The sequence below is a fragment of the Scylla paramamosain genome, chromosome 15 (assembly GCF_035594125.1).
Source record: "Scylla paramamosain isolate STU-SP2022 chromosome 15, ASM3559412v1, whole genome shotgun sequence".
NCBI classification, from domain to species: Eukaryota; Metazoa; Arthropoda; class Malacostraca; order Decapoda; family Portunidae; genus Scylla; species Scylla paramamosain.
This window is the reverse complement of record NC_087165.1, coordinates 4,980,874-4,996,827: the sequence shown is the minus strand read 5'-3', so window position 1 is coordinate 4,996,827 and position 15,954 is coordinate 4,980,874. Positions and strand designations below refer to the sequence as shown.

General features: G+C 37.3%; 1 protein-coding gene across 8 annotated transcripts in view; it reads right to left on the bottom strand.

Moving 5' to 3' along the window:
- LOC135107299 (succinate-semialdehyde dehydrogenase, mitochondrial-like) overlaps positions 1-15,954 on the bottom strand; it is a 77,382-nt gene that overhangs the window by 6,436 nt on the left and 54,992 nt on the right. For all 8 annotated transcript variants that reach the window (XM_064016984.1, XM_064016983.1, XM_064016985.1 and 5 more), the window contains 5 exons: positions 14,612-14,707; positions 13,412-13,575; positions 5,980-6,135; positions 2,703-2,872; positions 1,637-1,724 (listed from right to left, as the gene is read on the bottom strand). In XM_064016984.1, coding sequence (XP_063873054.1) covers positions 1,637-1,724; positions 2,703-2,872; positions 5,980-6,135; positions 13,412-13,575; positions 14,612-14,707 — 674 coding nt within the window. The remainder of the gene's footprint in view (positions 1-1,636; positions 1,725-2,702; positions 2,873-5,979; positions 6,136-13,411; positions 13,576-14,611; positions 14,708-15,954) is intronic.

Here is a 15,954-nt window from a genome sequence, read left to right as displayed (position 1 = left end):
CAGAAGGATTTTACAAGAGAGAGTGGTTTTCATTCAGGAGAATGTAGAGATGACTGATGCAGGGTTGAATGAAATAAATGTTACAGTGCAGAAGGTGAAGAAGATAATGGAAAACCAAGATATAAGGAAAGCAACAGGCCCAGACAGAATGTCTAATTGGATTTTAAAGGCAAGTTGGCAAAAAGGATCCACAGAATCAAACATTCATTAAAAGAGGGAAAGGTCTCCATGAACTGGAAAAGAGCGGATATAGTGCAGATTTTCAAGGGAGGAAATAAGGATGACCCCTCAAACTACAGACCAGTGTCATTAACAAGTGTAGTGGCAATGTGAAAGTTATAAAAGACAAATGGATCAAGTATTTGAAAGAAAACAATAAGTCGACAAACAGTCAATTTGGTTTTTGAAGAGGAAGATCATGTACTACAAATTTTGAGTTTCTATTCAAAAGTTATAGTAATTGTGCAGGAGAGAGGCAAAAGTACCACATAGGAGGTTGTTATCAAAGCTAAAGATATTTGGAGGCTTGCAAGAAGGGCTGCTAAAGTGGATGGAGAACTTCTTGAAAAGTAGAGAGATGAGAACAGTAATTAAAGATCAAAGGTCAGCCTGAAAGAAAATTTTATGTGGGGTTCTGTAGGGTTCTGTGTTAACGCCAGTAATGTTTGCTGTGTACATTAATGATATGCCAGAAGAAATAACCAGCTACATTAACTTATTTGCAGATGATACAAAATTATTGAGAAAAATTGAAAAAGAGGAAGATTGCATAGCACTTCAATGGAACCTAAACAAGATCTGGGAGTGGAGCCAAAAGTGGCAGATGAAATTCAATGCAAAGAAATGCAGTGCGATAGAATTTGGCAAGAGTGGCAAGAGATAGATGGGAGATTATTCACTGGGGAATGAGAGAATCAGCAAAAGAAAAGAAGAGACTTTGGTGCAATTATTACTGAAAAGCTGTCACCAGAGAAGCACATTAGATTAGAGGTGAAATCTATAACCGTAAGGACAGCATTTACACATATGGATGAGGAAATGGAAAAAAAAAAAAAATTATTGTGACCATGATATGCCCAAGATTGGAGAATACAGCTGAGGTATGGTCACCTAGCACCAAGAAATCTATAAGAAAATTGGAAGGGATACAAAGAGCAGCAACAAAGTTGCTTCCAAGTTTGAAGGATCTACAACACGAAGAAAGACTGTCTAAATTGGGTCTTATAACACTGGAACAGACAAGAGAGAGAGAAGTGATTTGATCACACTGTACAGAGTGATGACTGGAATGGAAAACTTGGATAGGAAGGAGTTGGTGATACAAGAGGCTCAAGGGGACATGGCAGAAAACTGAAAAAAAGATGCTTGTAGAAGAAATGTTAGAAAAAATAGCTCCCCACATAGAACTGTGAAGGTCTGGAATGATTTGGACAAAGAAGTCATTTGATGCAAATACAATAAGTGAATTTAAGACAAAGTTAGATAAAAATAGATATGGAGACAGGAAAGCACAAGCATAGCTCTTTTCCTGTGTCACAACTAGGTAAATACACACACACACACACACACACACACACACACACACACACACACACACACACACACACAACTCTGAGCAGTCACATGCTTTACTTACTTGAGAAACATCTTGGCTGTAAAAATAGCTGGCCAGTCCATGTTCAGTAGCATTGGCAATTTTTATCGCTTCCTCCTCCGTTTTGAACCTGGAGAAGATATAGAAGCTTTGTGAAAACTATATATATTCATTCATACATACATACATTTATACAAACATACATTAACAAATAAATTTGCAAATCTCAATACATCAAAATCCAGCTTTATGTAAAAGCTGGGATCTACAGTGATAAGTATCCTGGCAGCACTAGGAACAAAATTTGATAACTTTTCTTTAAACTGCTTTAAATCTAAGAACAACACACTACAGTGATAACAATAATTGTATTGACAATTAAAATTTCAATTGTGCTGACAGTTAAAATTCATATGTTCCATTTTATAGAGGCATATCTGGGATAGATTTAAATTTATTTATTTATTTATTTATTTACTTATTTATTTATTTATTTTATTTTATTTTATTTTATTTTATTTTATTCTTTTACATCAGTGAAGTGCCTGTTAGAAAAGGTTTAATAAAGGTATGGGTACAAAAAACATCTAACCTTGTACAAAGAAATTTTCTGGGTGACAGATTCTGTCTGGTGACCATTTCAATGGTAAAATAATCATAGGAGTCAGTCATCCAGCCATCACTCATTATTCTTACAACTAACTACCTTTGGCAGTGCTTATGTGAGTAATAAATACCCATGATAAGGCATCATGTCAACCTCTGAGAGTATTTAGGGGAATAAAGGGAGGGAGTGATGACCAAGATAAGCATCCTGGCAGCATTAGGAATGAAACAAGGTAGATAAACTTTTCAGAAATCATTTACACTTGTCTTATCAACAATCTCTGATTTTCTGCATCTTATTGTTATTTACTTATCTTTATTTTTTTACAGGTTGTCTTGGTAGAAAATTTAGTGTTAACTATTATCCCTAAATATGTGTTTAGTATTTTAAAGTTTATAATACATAATTAAAAGAACCAGATTTATCAAAGCAGGTCACTACTGCATTGGAAAAATATGGATATAAAAATATAACAATTGGCATAAAAAATCACATACTCACTTTTTAATAGCAACAACTGGCCCAAAGATCTCTTCCTTAAAGCAACACATGTCTTCAGTCACCCCAGTCAAGATGGTGGGCTGGAAAAAGCATTCCCCAGCTGAATGCACTGACCCACCCATCTCCACGTGGGCTCCACAGTCCACTGTTTCTTGCACAATCTTCTCAACCTGTAGTGTTGAATCAAACTGCTCCTTAAAATATGACAAGTATCAAGTACAGTAGGGTTTGCAACAACTTATGGTCATTATAATATACAACTGCAGTAACACACTGAATAATGAACCAAAACTGGCAAGACAAACTCACCATTCAAGCAAGCACTGAAATTTTAATAAAAATTTAATAAAAATAGCAAACTAAAACTCAAAAGACTAACTCAACAGCTGTGCAAGCTACAGCTCACCTATCCACCACCTGTCCCTTTCTCTCTTTTTTCCTTTTTCCTCATTTCTTTCATCTTGTCTCAAACCTCCCTCCCTGTCATCTCTCCTACCCTTTGTCTGTCAGAGATAAGGAGCTACAGAGTGATATCTCACTCTCTCTCTCTCTCTCTCTCTCTCTCTCTCTCTCTCTCTCTCTCTCTCTCTCTCTCTCTCTCTCTCTCTCATTTATTTTATGTCAGTTTAGCTTCATCTGATCTAAACCTTCCAAACCTTGGTCTAACACAGCCAGTTCTCATGCTATACATGATAGAGAGGTGGCCCACAAAAGATACTTGAGCCTTCCATCACCAGAATCTCATGCAATTTATATTTCTGCCCGGAACCATGCCAAGTCTATTCTCCAACTAGCCAAAAACCCCTTCATTAATATAAAGTGTCAAAATCTTTCAAGATCTAACTCCCCTCGTGACTTCTGGCATCTAGCCAAAAACATCTCCAATAACTTTGCTTCTTCTTTCCTTCCTTTATTTTAACCAGATGGCACCACTGCTTTAACATCTATCTCTAAAGTTGAATTCTTCTCTTATACCTTTGCTAAAAACTTTACCTTGGACGATTCAGGGCTTGTTCCTCCCTCTCCTCCATCCTCTGGCTACTACATGCTACCTATTAAAATTCTTCGCAATGATGTTTTCCATGCACTTGCTGGCCTAAACGCTCAGAAGGCTTATGGACCTGATGGGGTACCTCGTATTGTTCTCCAAAACTGCACCTCCGTGCTTGCACCTTGCCTAGTCAAACTCTTTCAACTTTGTCAACATCTACCTTTCCTTCTTGCTGGAAGTTTGCCTACATTCAGCCTGTTCCTAAAAATGGTGACCATTCTAATCCCTCAAACTACCATCCTATTGCCTTAATTTTCTGCTTATCTAAAGTGTTTAATCTGTCCTCAACAGGAAGATTCTTAAACATGTATCACTTCACAACCTTCTATCTGATTGCCATTATTGGTTCCGTCAAGGCTGCTCTACTGGTGATGTTCTGGCTTTCCTTAGTGAGTCTTGTCATTCTCTTTTAGAGACTTTGGTGAAACTTTTGCCATTACCTTAGACATATCAAAAGCTTATGATAGAGTCTGGCAGAAAGCTTTGATTTCCAAACTACCCTCCTACGGTTTCTATCCTTCTCTCTGTAACTTCATCTCAAGTTTCCTTTCTGACTGTTCTGTTGCTTCTGTGGTAGACGGTCATTGTTCTTCTCCTAAATCTATTAACAGTGGTGTTCCTCAGGATTCTGTCCTGTCACCCACTCTCTTCCTACTATTCATCAATCTTTTAAACCAAGCTTCTTGCCCTATCCACTCGTACACTGATGATACCACCCTGCACTTTTCCACATCTTTTCACAAAAGTCCAACCCTTCAGGAAGTAAACCGTTCATGCAGTGAAGCCACAGAACACCTGACTTCTGATCTCTCAAAAATTTCTGATTGGGACAGAGCAAACTTGGTATTGTTCAATGCCTCAAAAACTCAATTTCTCCATCTATCAACTCGAAACAACCTTCTAGACAGGTATTCTCTTCTTCAATGACACTCAACTGGCCCCCTCTTCTACACTGAACATCCTTGGTCTGTCCTTTTCTGATAACATAAACTGGAAATTTCACATCTCATCTCTAAGCTAAAACAGCTTCTATGAAGTTAGGCATTCTGAGACATCTCCGCCAATTTTTCCATTCATACAGCTCTTTTACACAGGGTGGAATCAAAAGCTTCTCGTCTCATCAACTCTTCTCCTCTAACTAACTGTCTTCAGCCTCTTTCTCATCGCCAGAATGTTGCATCTCTTGCTATCTTCTACCGCTATTTTCATGCTAACTGCTCTTCTGATCTTGCTAACTGCATGCCTCCCCTCCTCCTGCAGCCTTGCTGCTCAAGACTTTCTTCTTTCTCTCACCCCCTATTCTGCCCACCTCTGCAATGTAGGAGTTAACCAGTATTCCCAAACGTTCATCCCCTTCTCTGGTAAACTCTAGAACTCCCTTCCTGTTCCTGTATTTCCACCTTCCTATGACTTGAACCCCTTCAAGAGGGACGTTTCAAGATACTTATCCTTCAATTTTTGACCACCACTTCGGACCCTATTTGGAACCTGCATCTCAGCGGGCTTTCTTTTTTACTAGATTTTTGTTGCCCTTGGTTGATGTCCCTCTTACATTATAAAAAAAAATCCTTTCTCAATTTTTTGTCGCTCGTGTATGTAATTCCATTCTTATTCTCAATTAGTCTCATTCTATATAGCAATCCTTAGGATTGTTCTTACTTTCAGAGAGAGAGAGAGAGAGAGAGAGAGAGAGAGAGAGAGAGAGAGAGAGAGAGAGAGAGAGAGAGAGAGAGAGAGAGAGAGAGAGAGAGAGACTGCTCTGACTTATGGAGTGTTTACTTCATGTATACACATGATGCCAACAGCAGGTAAATGTGACCTATACTTGTCAAAGCAGTGCCAAAACTCAGTGTGATAATGCACAAAACTCGGGACTAGGCACAAAACTCAGAAGGGTACTGTATAGATTTGTTGTGTTACCTCAAATGTAGTAGTGCAAATGCACTCATTTTGATGTATTTTTAAGAAGACAGGAATTTTCTTTATATTGCCTGGTTCCCTGGAACCAATCACTTTTTTCCCATAGGTTCTTCAGTCGCCATAACACACATTTGCCATAATGAACGCTACACTGGAACAAATCATGTTCACTGTCGCGTACCCTACTGTACATTTATCTAGCTAAAATACATGCATAATATTTTCTTAAAATCATACTTGAAGATTTTTATTTCATTTATTATGACTATGTAAATGATTACTAGTAAGTAATGAGCACATCCTGACCCTTTTCAGCTGAGTGGCATTGATGAGTGGCCCCACAGTGACTCCATCTTTCAAGCCATCCCCCACCACCCTCTGCTCAACTGCTTCCTTCAGGGCAGCCAAGAACTGGTCATGCACTCCTTCTTGCACCAGCACCCTGTTGGCACTAATACAGGTCTGAAAAGACATCATTAGATTAACTACTTGAACCAATAATTTTTTTTTTTTTTTTTCAGATAATATACACATTCTCATGCATACAAATTTGCATGTTAGCATGGGTACAAATAAAAAAAATAATTCAATCACTCAAAGTAGAGTAGAATTGTTTAAATAACTCTTAAACACCACATTTCAACTTCAATATACTGAAGAGAGAGAGAGAGAGAGAGAGAGAGAGAGAGAGAGTGAGTGTCCTAGGTATCAAATTATCAAATTGCACACAGCATTAGACATTTGTCAATGCTAAGACTTCTTAAAAGCGAAATACAGTTGACATTAAATTTTATCATCTACACACCATTCCTATGAACTCGAAAGAATATTTTTCACTTGCACAATATCTCTATCAGATAACGATTTTGAGATTGACCATTTTTCACTTTTAACCTGCCCAGTACCATTGCCATGAATTTATAGTGGCAACTTAAAAGATTCTAGATTGTTTATTTGTTAACTGAACCTAACAGAAAACACACTGCTTGTACTTCAAACCTTACTCTAGCCTATGCAGCCAGTGCAGCCACATGACAAGACGCCCTCAGAAGTGCACTGACTTGCAATTTCAGAGTAATGAGTGTGATGTAGGATTGTGCCTGGAGTCCTGCTTCAGAGAATATCATACACTTCTTTACGTCTAAAGTGATTCAGTACTGCTTATAAATAGTCTCTCTATGAAATCCAAAGGAAAAACTGCCACCACACACTCAATCACATATGAACTGCAATAGCCTACTGATTGTGCAGTGAAGTGAATAATGTAATGCCAACCCTTATTCCCTTACATACTATGAGTAGCTTATCAATTGTTTGTACATTGGTGTTGTGGTGATTTACCATGACCAGGATGTCATAACCATTCATAAACATTGGCGATACCCACAATTTGCTAGCACCACAAACATCACTAGCATTGCTACTCATCACATTATATTCATCCACAACAGGCAACTTATAATGTGGGTTTATAAAATGTTTCACTTCGCTAAACTACCTTTTACATGTTTTCCCACACTTTCTATGTGTTTTCCCAATATCTTCACGTTGTTTAGGATTTTTCATTACATTAAAAAAAAAAAAATTAAAAACGGCCAGCAGATCCATGGTTGAAAATGGCTGGCACTGCATAGAGTAAGGTCCAGACCTGGAAAAAATACAAACATTTCTGCAAATGAAAAAATTTTATAATTACAAAATTTCAAACCATGAGTAGAAAGAAAAATATTGATATAGAAAATTTATATATCAATCAATAAAGTGGTTTTTAGCTTTCAAAATTTTGTTTAAAAATCAAATACTATTAAAAGTTAAACATTATTATCTACATAGCATTATTGAACTCAAAAGTATACTCAACCTATGTACAATGTCTCCTTAAAGTAAGGAACATCTCTATTACTGTAGATAAAAATTTTAACATTGAAAATTTTCATGTAAATCTTAAGTAAGGAACACATCTCCATTATCAGATAAAAATTCTGAGATTGAAAATTATTTCATTTTATTTAAGGTCCAAACCTGTGAATAACTGCAGTATTTTCTTATGTATAAGATGCATCTATAATTTGGCATGATATACAGTGGAACCTTGGTTCTAGAACTTAATTTGTTCCTGAATGTCGTTTGAAATCCAAAATGTTCGAAAACCGAAACTGTTTTCGCCATAAGAACCAATGTAATCTCTTCACAGACACCAGTCATGTTTCATGTGTTGGAGATGGGGAAAAGTGCAAGACCTACATGGAACTATAAAATGGGTGAAGATATGATAATGAAAAGTAATAAAGAACAGGATTTGAGGGTGATCATTTAAGACACACTGTCACCATAGAAACATATAAGTGGGATATTTGGCTCCACATAAGATGCTAAGTTACATTAATGGCTTTTACCAACATGTATATGGATATGATGAAAAAAGTAATTACAACCACGATATGCCCCAAGCTGGAGTACACTGCCAGTCACATGGCCTCCACATAGGAAGAAGAATATAAGGAAACTAGAACAAATACAGAGGACAGCAACAAAGATATTGCCAGAATTAAAGGAAAAAACTTATGAAGGGCAACTGGAAGAAATGAGACTAACAACACTGGAAGAGAGAAGAGAAAGGGGATACTTGATAATAAGTACAAATTAATAAACCATATGAAAAAGGTTGACAGAAAAGTTTTGGAGATACATATGAATGAAGGGAGATGTATGAGAGGACATACAAAAAAAGATTAAGAAGAGTAAATGTCTAAGTGACACAAAGAAATAGTTTCATGTATCGAAGCATTGATCTCTGGAATAGTTTAAGTGAGGAGATGGTTACAGCTGTTAGTGTGAGCAAATTTAAAGAAAATTTAATGTATTTTTTAGAAAATTGTGGATTTTTTTATATTTTCTGGTTCCCTGGAGACAGAACAAATGAGCTTTACCTCAGACCCTGTACAATACAACTAGGTTCCATATTTGGTGGTGTATTAAACACACTTCCTTTCTTGAAAAATGTATCTAATAATTACCATGTGTCTAATGCAGCCAAGGCCTATAAGTGTGGAGTTGAAGCAGTAGTACACTAAGCACAAATATTGTTACTACTAATAAAATCTCTCTCTCTCTCTCTCTCTCTCTCTCTCTCTCTCTCTCTCTCTCTCTCTCTCTCTCTCTCTCTCTCTCTCTCTCTCTCTCTTCCCCCTTCCTCTCCCTTGTCCCTTATCTCTGAAAGATAAGGGGAAGGGGAGGTGACAAGGATGGAGGTTTGAGACAGATGAAAGAGGAAGGGAGAGGAAAAGAAAAAGGGGAGGAAGGGACTTAACTGTGGAAGGAAAGTACATGGGGCAAGGAAGTGGAGGAAAAGTGAAGGAGGAGGATAGGGAGAAAATGGAAAGAATAAATATAAGCAACAAGGGTGAGGAGTGAGTGAACAATTAGAGGGAGAGAAAGTATTGAGAAATAAGTATTCTCTTTTCCTGTCCTCTACTCCTTTTTTTATTTTTCCTCCATCCATTTCCTTCGAATTTATACTCCTTCCATCGATTTTCATTTTCAGTCTCATTCAACTTAGCAATTCTCTCTCTCTCTCTCTCTCTCTCTCTCACATACACACACACACACACACACACACACACACGGTTTTAGATGTGATGGTAGTACTGCACAGCCACAGCACTGCATCACACCAGATGTGAGGACAAAACACACTCTTTCATGGATTTTGGTGAAACTTTTGCTGTTGCCTTAGGCATATCAAAACCCTTTGATAGAGTCTGACACAAAGCTTTAATTTCCAAACTATCCTCCTGTGGTATCTATCCTTCTCTCTGTAACTTCATTTGAAGTTTCCTCTCTGACCATTCTATTGCTGCTGTGGTAGGCAGTCACTGTTCTTTTAAATCTATTATCAGTAGTGTTCTTCAGGGTTCTGTCCTGTCACCCACCCTCTCCCTATTATTCATCAATGATCTTCTAAACCAAACTTCTTGTCCTATCCACTTCTATGTTGCACTTTTCCACATTTTTTCATAGACATCCAACCCTTCAGGAAGTAAGCAGTTCTCGCAGGGAAGCCACAGAACGCCAGACTTCTGCTCTCTCGTAAATTTCTGGTTGGGGCAGTACATTTTTATTAATGTTCAATGCCTCAAAAACTCAGTTCCTCCATCTATCAACTCAACACTTCCTTCCAAATATTTATCCCCTCTTCTTCAATGACACTCAACTGTTCTCCTCTTCCACACTGAACATCCTCAGTCTGTCCTTATAATCTAAACTGGAAACTTCACATCTCATCTCTAGCTAAAGCAGCTTTTACTAAGTTAGGCGTTCTGTGTTGTCTCAGCCAGTTTTATCACCCCAGTTACTAATTCTGTACTGGGGCCTTATCTGTCCATGTATGGGGTTTGCTTCATGTGTATGGAGGGATTCCACTTACACCACTATTTTAGAGAGGGTGGAATCTAAAGCTTTTTGTCTTATCAACTCCTCTCCTCTAATTGTCTTCAGTCTCACTCTCTCATCACTACAATGCTGCAGCTCTTGCTATCTTCTACTGATATTTTCACAGTAACTGCTCCTCTGATCTTGCTAACTAGCCTGCCTTCCTCCCGTGGCCTGGCTGCACAAGACTTTCTTCTTTCTCTCATCCCTATTCTGTCCACCTCTCTAATGCAAGAGTTAACCAGTTTTCTTAGTCGTTCGTCCCTTTCTTTGGTAAACTCTGGAACTAACTGCCTGCTTCTGTATGTCCTCTTTCCTATGACTTCAACTCTTTCAAGGATTTTTTTATTTATTTTTTTTTATTATTTTTTTTTTTTTTACATCTCTATGAGAACTGGCATTAAGCTGGCCTTTCTTTTCATTCAACATCTTTGCTGCCTTTGGCCAGTGGCCCTCTTACATAACACACACATTTTTTTCCATAACTTTATGATGAAACAAAAATTTTTTTTTTACACAAAACATCCTTGTAAAATATGGGTGCATCTTATGCAGAGGTGCATCTAATACACCAACAAATATGGTAAATACACATTGTAGAGCTATCACAGGACTTTTCTCCAGTGGAGGCAAAATTTATGAGTCAAGTTATCAAAATTTTTAATTAGGTAGTTAAAGGAGTCTCCTCTATGTCATTTGACTAAATAAGATTCTACAGTATCATATACTTTTCTTTCCAACACATTCAGGAAGGCAAGGCTTTTGACAAAAAATAGAAATAAAGGCAAAACAATGAATGAAAACTCATTATACTACATGCCCTTGCATAAACAATAATCTGAAGTATACTTTTAACAAATGCCAATACTGTGTCGTAGCCAAGGACCCCCGGCACATAGCATTGCCCCTGACGACACCAGCACCTATGCTGCCCATAGTGGAAGGACCCCACGTGAGGCTTTGTCACCCACTCACATCATCCCCGACAATGAACAGGACAGTGCATGCCCTGGCCCTGGTGCCGAGGCACCCAAGTGCTGAGGCTGAGCACTGGGACTTATCAGTCACATGTCAATTCTTAATACAAACTTACTGATGTACTTTAATGAGACAGAGATAGGGCCAGCCTACATAAGTCAATAGCCTTGCAAAACAGTGACCCACTATTAGCTTCAGGAATGTGCGAGCTAAAAGGACACAAAAAAACTACATTGCTCGTGTGTAAGGGTGATTACCTATAGACTGCCACCGAGACATGTTTCTTACAAACTTATGCATCAATAAATGAAGTATAAGCATTCTGGTGATCATGCATATTGAAGGAAGAGATGAGTGTACTAACTAGTCATATTTTAGACTTTAAAGGATAACTCTTTATGTAGCAGTAGGTAGCAATGTAAGTAGGTCGATGTTGTCGTCAAATTGAGTATGAGGCAAAGCAGCGAGCGACACTTTCAGGCTCCTACCTAGGCTCCCAGAGTGGAGTGTTACAAGTTTTTGGAAGGTGCTCTCATTCTGCAGCACCATGAATCTCCCAGTTGCTCTCTGTCTCACTTTGGTCGTAAGTAATACATAGAAGATTTTTCGTAAGTGCCTTGTGTGTCTCGACTTAGTACATTGTTTTCAGTATACTGTGGTCTCTATATATCATATGTTATTTTCATGTGTTGATATCATATTGAATCTTCATAAGAGGTTTAGTATCTTCTGAGGCACTTCGCATGTAGTGCTATTATTTTAATGTTGCATTTGATTATTCTTTATGTAATTATATTGTGTGTACATGTACATGTTTGTGTTATGTGGTACTGAATAACCTGAGTTGACTGATAAAGTCTTACTAAAGTGAAGTAAATAGTAATGTCAAGATTTATTGGAATGTTACTCAAAGTTTAAAAAAATGTTGTGGAGTTATTGTCTTCTGTTGCCTGCATGTATTGTGGGAATGTTTATTTACTGGTTAATAAGAGTTAGTCTTTCTGAACTGCATTTGTGGCTTACCCCACTGTAAGAACCCCAGCCTTAACTCTCAGCAACCTAGACTTGAACTTTAAAGTGTTTGGTGTACAAATAATCAGTGCAGTTCCTGCACAGACTTTACCTTACCTTTAGTTGGAGGTAAGTTGGAGGATTATGACAACTGTTTTTGACATCCACCACTTAAAAACTTTCTCTATAGCCAGACAAAAAGTGACCAATGATTTACTAAGATAACTGATATGTCCAGTATCTTTGAATCTTTTTTTATGTACATCATTGAGTAATAAAAAAATAACCCTTATTCATTCCAACACCAAAAACACAGAATTGCATGAACATGCAGTTGCCTTTTTGAAATTATAAGGATGACATGCCACACTTAGCTTTGCTAATATCATGCCAACTACCACCCTGTTGTATTTACATTGTGAGCTTCAAGGCATATTGCACAACTGTGTGCCTGTCACAGCTTTCACTGCATGGAAGATGTTCTATCCACATTCATACTGCATTTTTTTTTTTCAAATATTTAACCTGTTTTGCTTTTCAGGTCTACTACAGTAACTGCTAAGTTTTAAAATTACCATAGCATAAGCTCACTAGTATGAGACACAGCAAACTGGAGGGAGTGGGGAAACTAAAAATTAAAATCTTCCCAAACCTTGTTGTGATATGGTCTATGAATGTGTGTGATTACAGTATGTGTGAAAGATTGGGAATGCATTTGAAATAAAAGGAAATGCATTTGAGATATAGAAGCCAGATTTGCTAACAGTGAGTGAAATTAAGATGAGAAGGAAGACTGAATGTGTGTTTAGGACAGTAGAAGGCTGCATGTGGAGAAAGAGGGTGAGCTCAAAAATGCAGCAAGGTGTGTTGGAAAGGAAAGGTGTCACTGACTGATATAGATGACAAAAGAAACTGAGATAATAACTGTCAAGGTTTGCAAGTGCAAATGGACCTGAAAGGGATGAAGAGGAAAGAGTAGTCTTTTGGAATCATGTGGAGTATGAGTATTTCAAAAATTCTGCAAGAAATGTATATTTCACATTTTTAGTGTTTGTGTGTATGTAGCACTGTGTCTGGTATATAAATACTGTATAAACAAGCACTATCTATATACTTTACTGATATTCACTGTAATGGTGGTTGTCAAGACCAGGCATCTACATAAAACCTTGTTTCATCAAAAGAATAAAAATACAAAGGAAGGGGATCCCACTTGCCTTTGTTTTAGCTTTTATGAACATGCAAAATGTACAGGCCATTCCCTTCCCAGAAGTATAAACAAACTTTCCCAGTCTATTTATATCTGCCAGTTCCTCACCTGTCCTGTATTCCTGAATTTAGCCAGCATGAGACCTGCCACTGCATTTTTGACATTTGCAGAATCAAAGACAATGAATGGTGCATTGCCCCCAAGCTCCAGACCAATACGCTTCACTCCCTGTGCACACTGACGATATAGTAGTTTCCCAACACGAGTTGAACCTAAGAAAGAAATCGAACATGGAAAAATCTCAGTGGGTACTCCATAGCAATGAAAGTTGTAACTATTTCAATACATGAAGCATCACAACCATAAGTCTGTAAATGCCACAATGGGCCACAAACTTTTTTTTTTTTCTTTTTTTTCCCCCTCCATAGTTTTGAGCTCTGTCATGTTAAATTTCTGTGGTGTACAATCCATGAAACAATTTTATATACTACTGCATCTTTTCTGCAGGTCACACTACTTTTTTTTCTCAAGGTCACTTTACCCTGTGACTATGTGAAAGTCAATAGTAAATATATGAAGTATATATATATATATATATATATATATATATATATATATATATATATATATATATATATATATATATATATATATATATATATATTTTTTTTTTTTTTTTTTTTTTTTTCCTACTACACACACTGGCAATGATACAAATGCCTTATAAAATCCATGAAACAATTTTATGTACTACTGCATCTTTTCTGCAGGTCACACTACTTTTTTTTCTCAAGGTCACTTTACCCTGGGGCTATGTGAAAGTCAATAGTAAGTATATATATATATATATATATATATATATATATATATATATATATATATATATATATATATATATATATATATATATATATATATATATATATATATATATATATATATATATATATATATATATATATTTTTTTTTTTTTTTTTTTTTTTTTTTTTTTTTCTACTACACACACTGGCAATGATACAAATGCCTTATAAAATCTTTGGCCTGAGTTTAACATCTAACATACAAGATCCCTCATACATTAATTTTTGTGATTACAGAAACATTACCAATGCCTAGTTATTCAATTACTTTTATGACATCGAGGCACAATTTTTTTTGTGTCATTTACATGTAGTGAATTGTTCCAAAAATAATGAAGCACAAAGATCACTCACTACTTGCACTTTTCTGCCAAATTTTCCACATGCCACATAAAAAGTTGTGCAAATATATGTATCTATGCAAGCTAAATACACATGGAACTCTACCTGTAAAGAAGACACCAGCCACCTTAGGACTGGAGCACATCAGGTTGCCCACAGCAGGAGTGTTGTCATGAGAAGCTGTCACCACATTCACCACACCTGAAACATCATACAGCTCAATGACAACACACTGCATTTTTCACTCAATGTAGGCAAACTTCCAGCATGAAAGGTGGATGTTGATAGACAATGAGAAGAGTAACCTGAGAGGATTTGAGCATGAAAGCAAGGTTATGGGGAGGGATCCCATCTGAACTATAAGCAGTACAAGGATCAAAGCCTGAAAGAGCAATAAGAACATCATTCCCTTTGTTGTAAAAATTCTTAAACATCTACATTGCCATCTTCATCATATTTTGACAACCAACATGCTTTTCTATTGTAACTTGTCTCTACTGCATGTACAGTCAACGCCAAAAGTAATGGCATCACCTTGCAATGTGTGTTCATGTAATATAAAAAGTTAAAAAGAAATAAGTAGAGAGTACTCACTAGTTCTAGTACTTTGTGGGGAGTCCCTAATGCTTTACAAAACTAGCCAGGCATCTTGGAACAGATTCAGCCAGCTAATGAAGGAGACACAGCTCAAGGTTGTCTCATATGTCATAAAGGTGCCCCACGAGCTTAGGCAAAGCTGAGGTGTCCCTTCCCCTGAGGTGCCTCTTGATGAGCCCCCAGATGTTCTTGATAGGGTTAAGATCTGGGGAATTCCCCAGCCAGTCTTTGATGTAGTCAACACCAATCCACTCAAGCCAATCCTTTATTAATTCTGCCATGTAGCCCAGTGCACTGACCTGTTGGGGCATCCTGGACTGATAGCAGCCAAAGCAGTCTTCAAGGCATTCGGTGAAGAGCTCCAAGCAGTAGCCTTTGTTCACAGTTATGTTCCTCAGCAGTACAACAAGCTTCCCTTTCCCATGGTACCTGAAGGCACCCCATATCATCACTGAATCCAGGTGTTTCTCTGAGGCTTGTGTGTACTTTAGCAAGTATGGATCCATGCCAGACCTCATCCACACCTTCCCTCCTCTATTTCTAATCACTGTAAAGGTTGCCTCATTAGTCCATAACACGTGAATTGTTCCCATTGCTTCAGGTCCCAATTCAAATATTTTTACGAAATATAACCCTTTTCAGTCTATGTTTCTTGGCAAGCAATAGTTTTCATCGTGGCTGGTGAAAGAAAGGTTATCCTTGAGGCAGTGTTGGATCATACAAACACTTACCTCCCTCAGTAGCAGACAATTCTTTCCCTTCATTTCTTTTGCCATTACATGGGGCTCAGCCTCCATCTGACATGAGATGAGTTTGAGAGTCCTCTTAGTTGTTTTACAGGATCTCCCAGA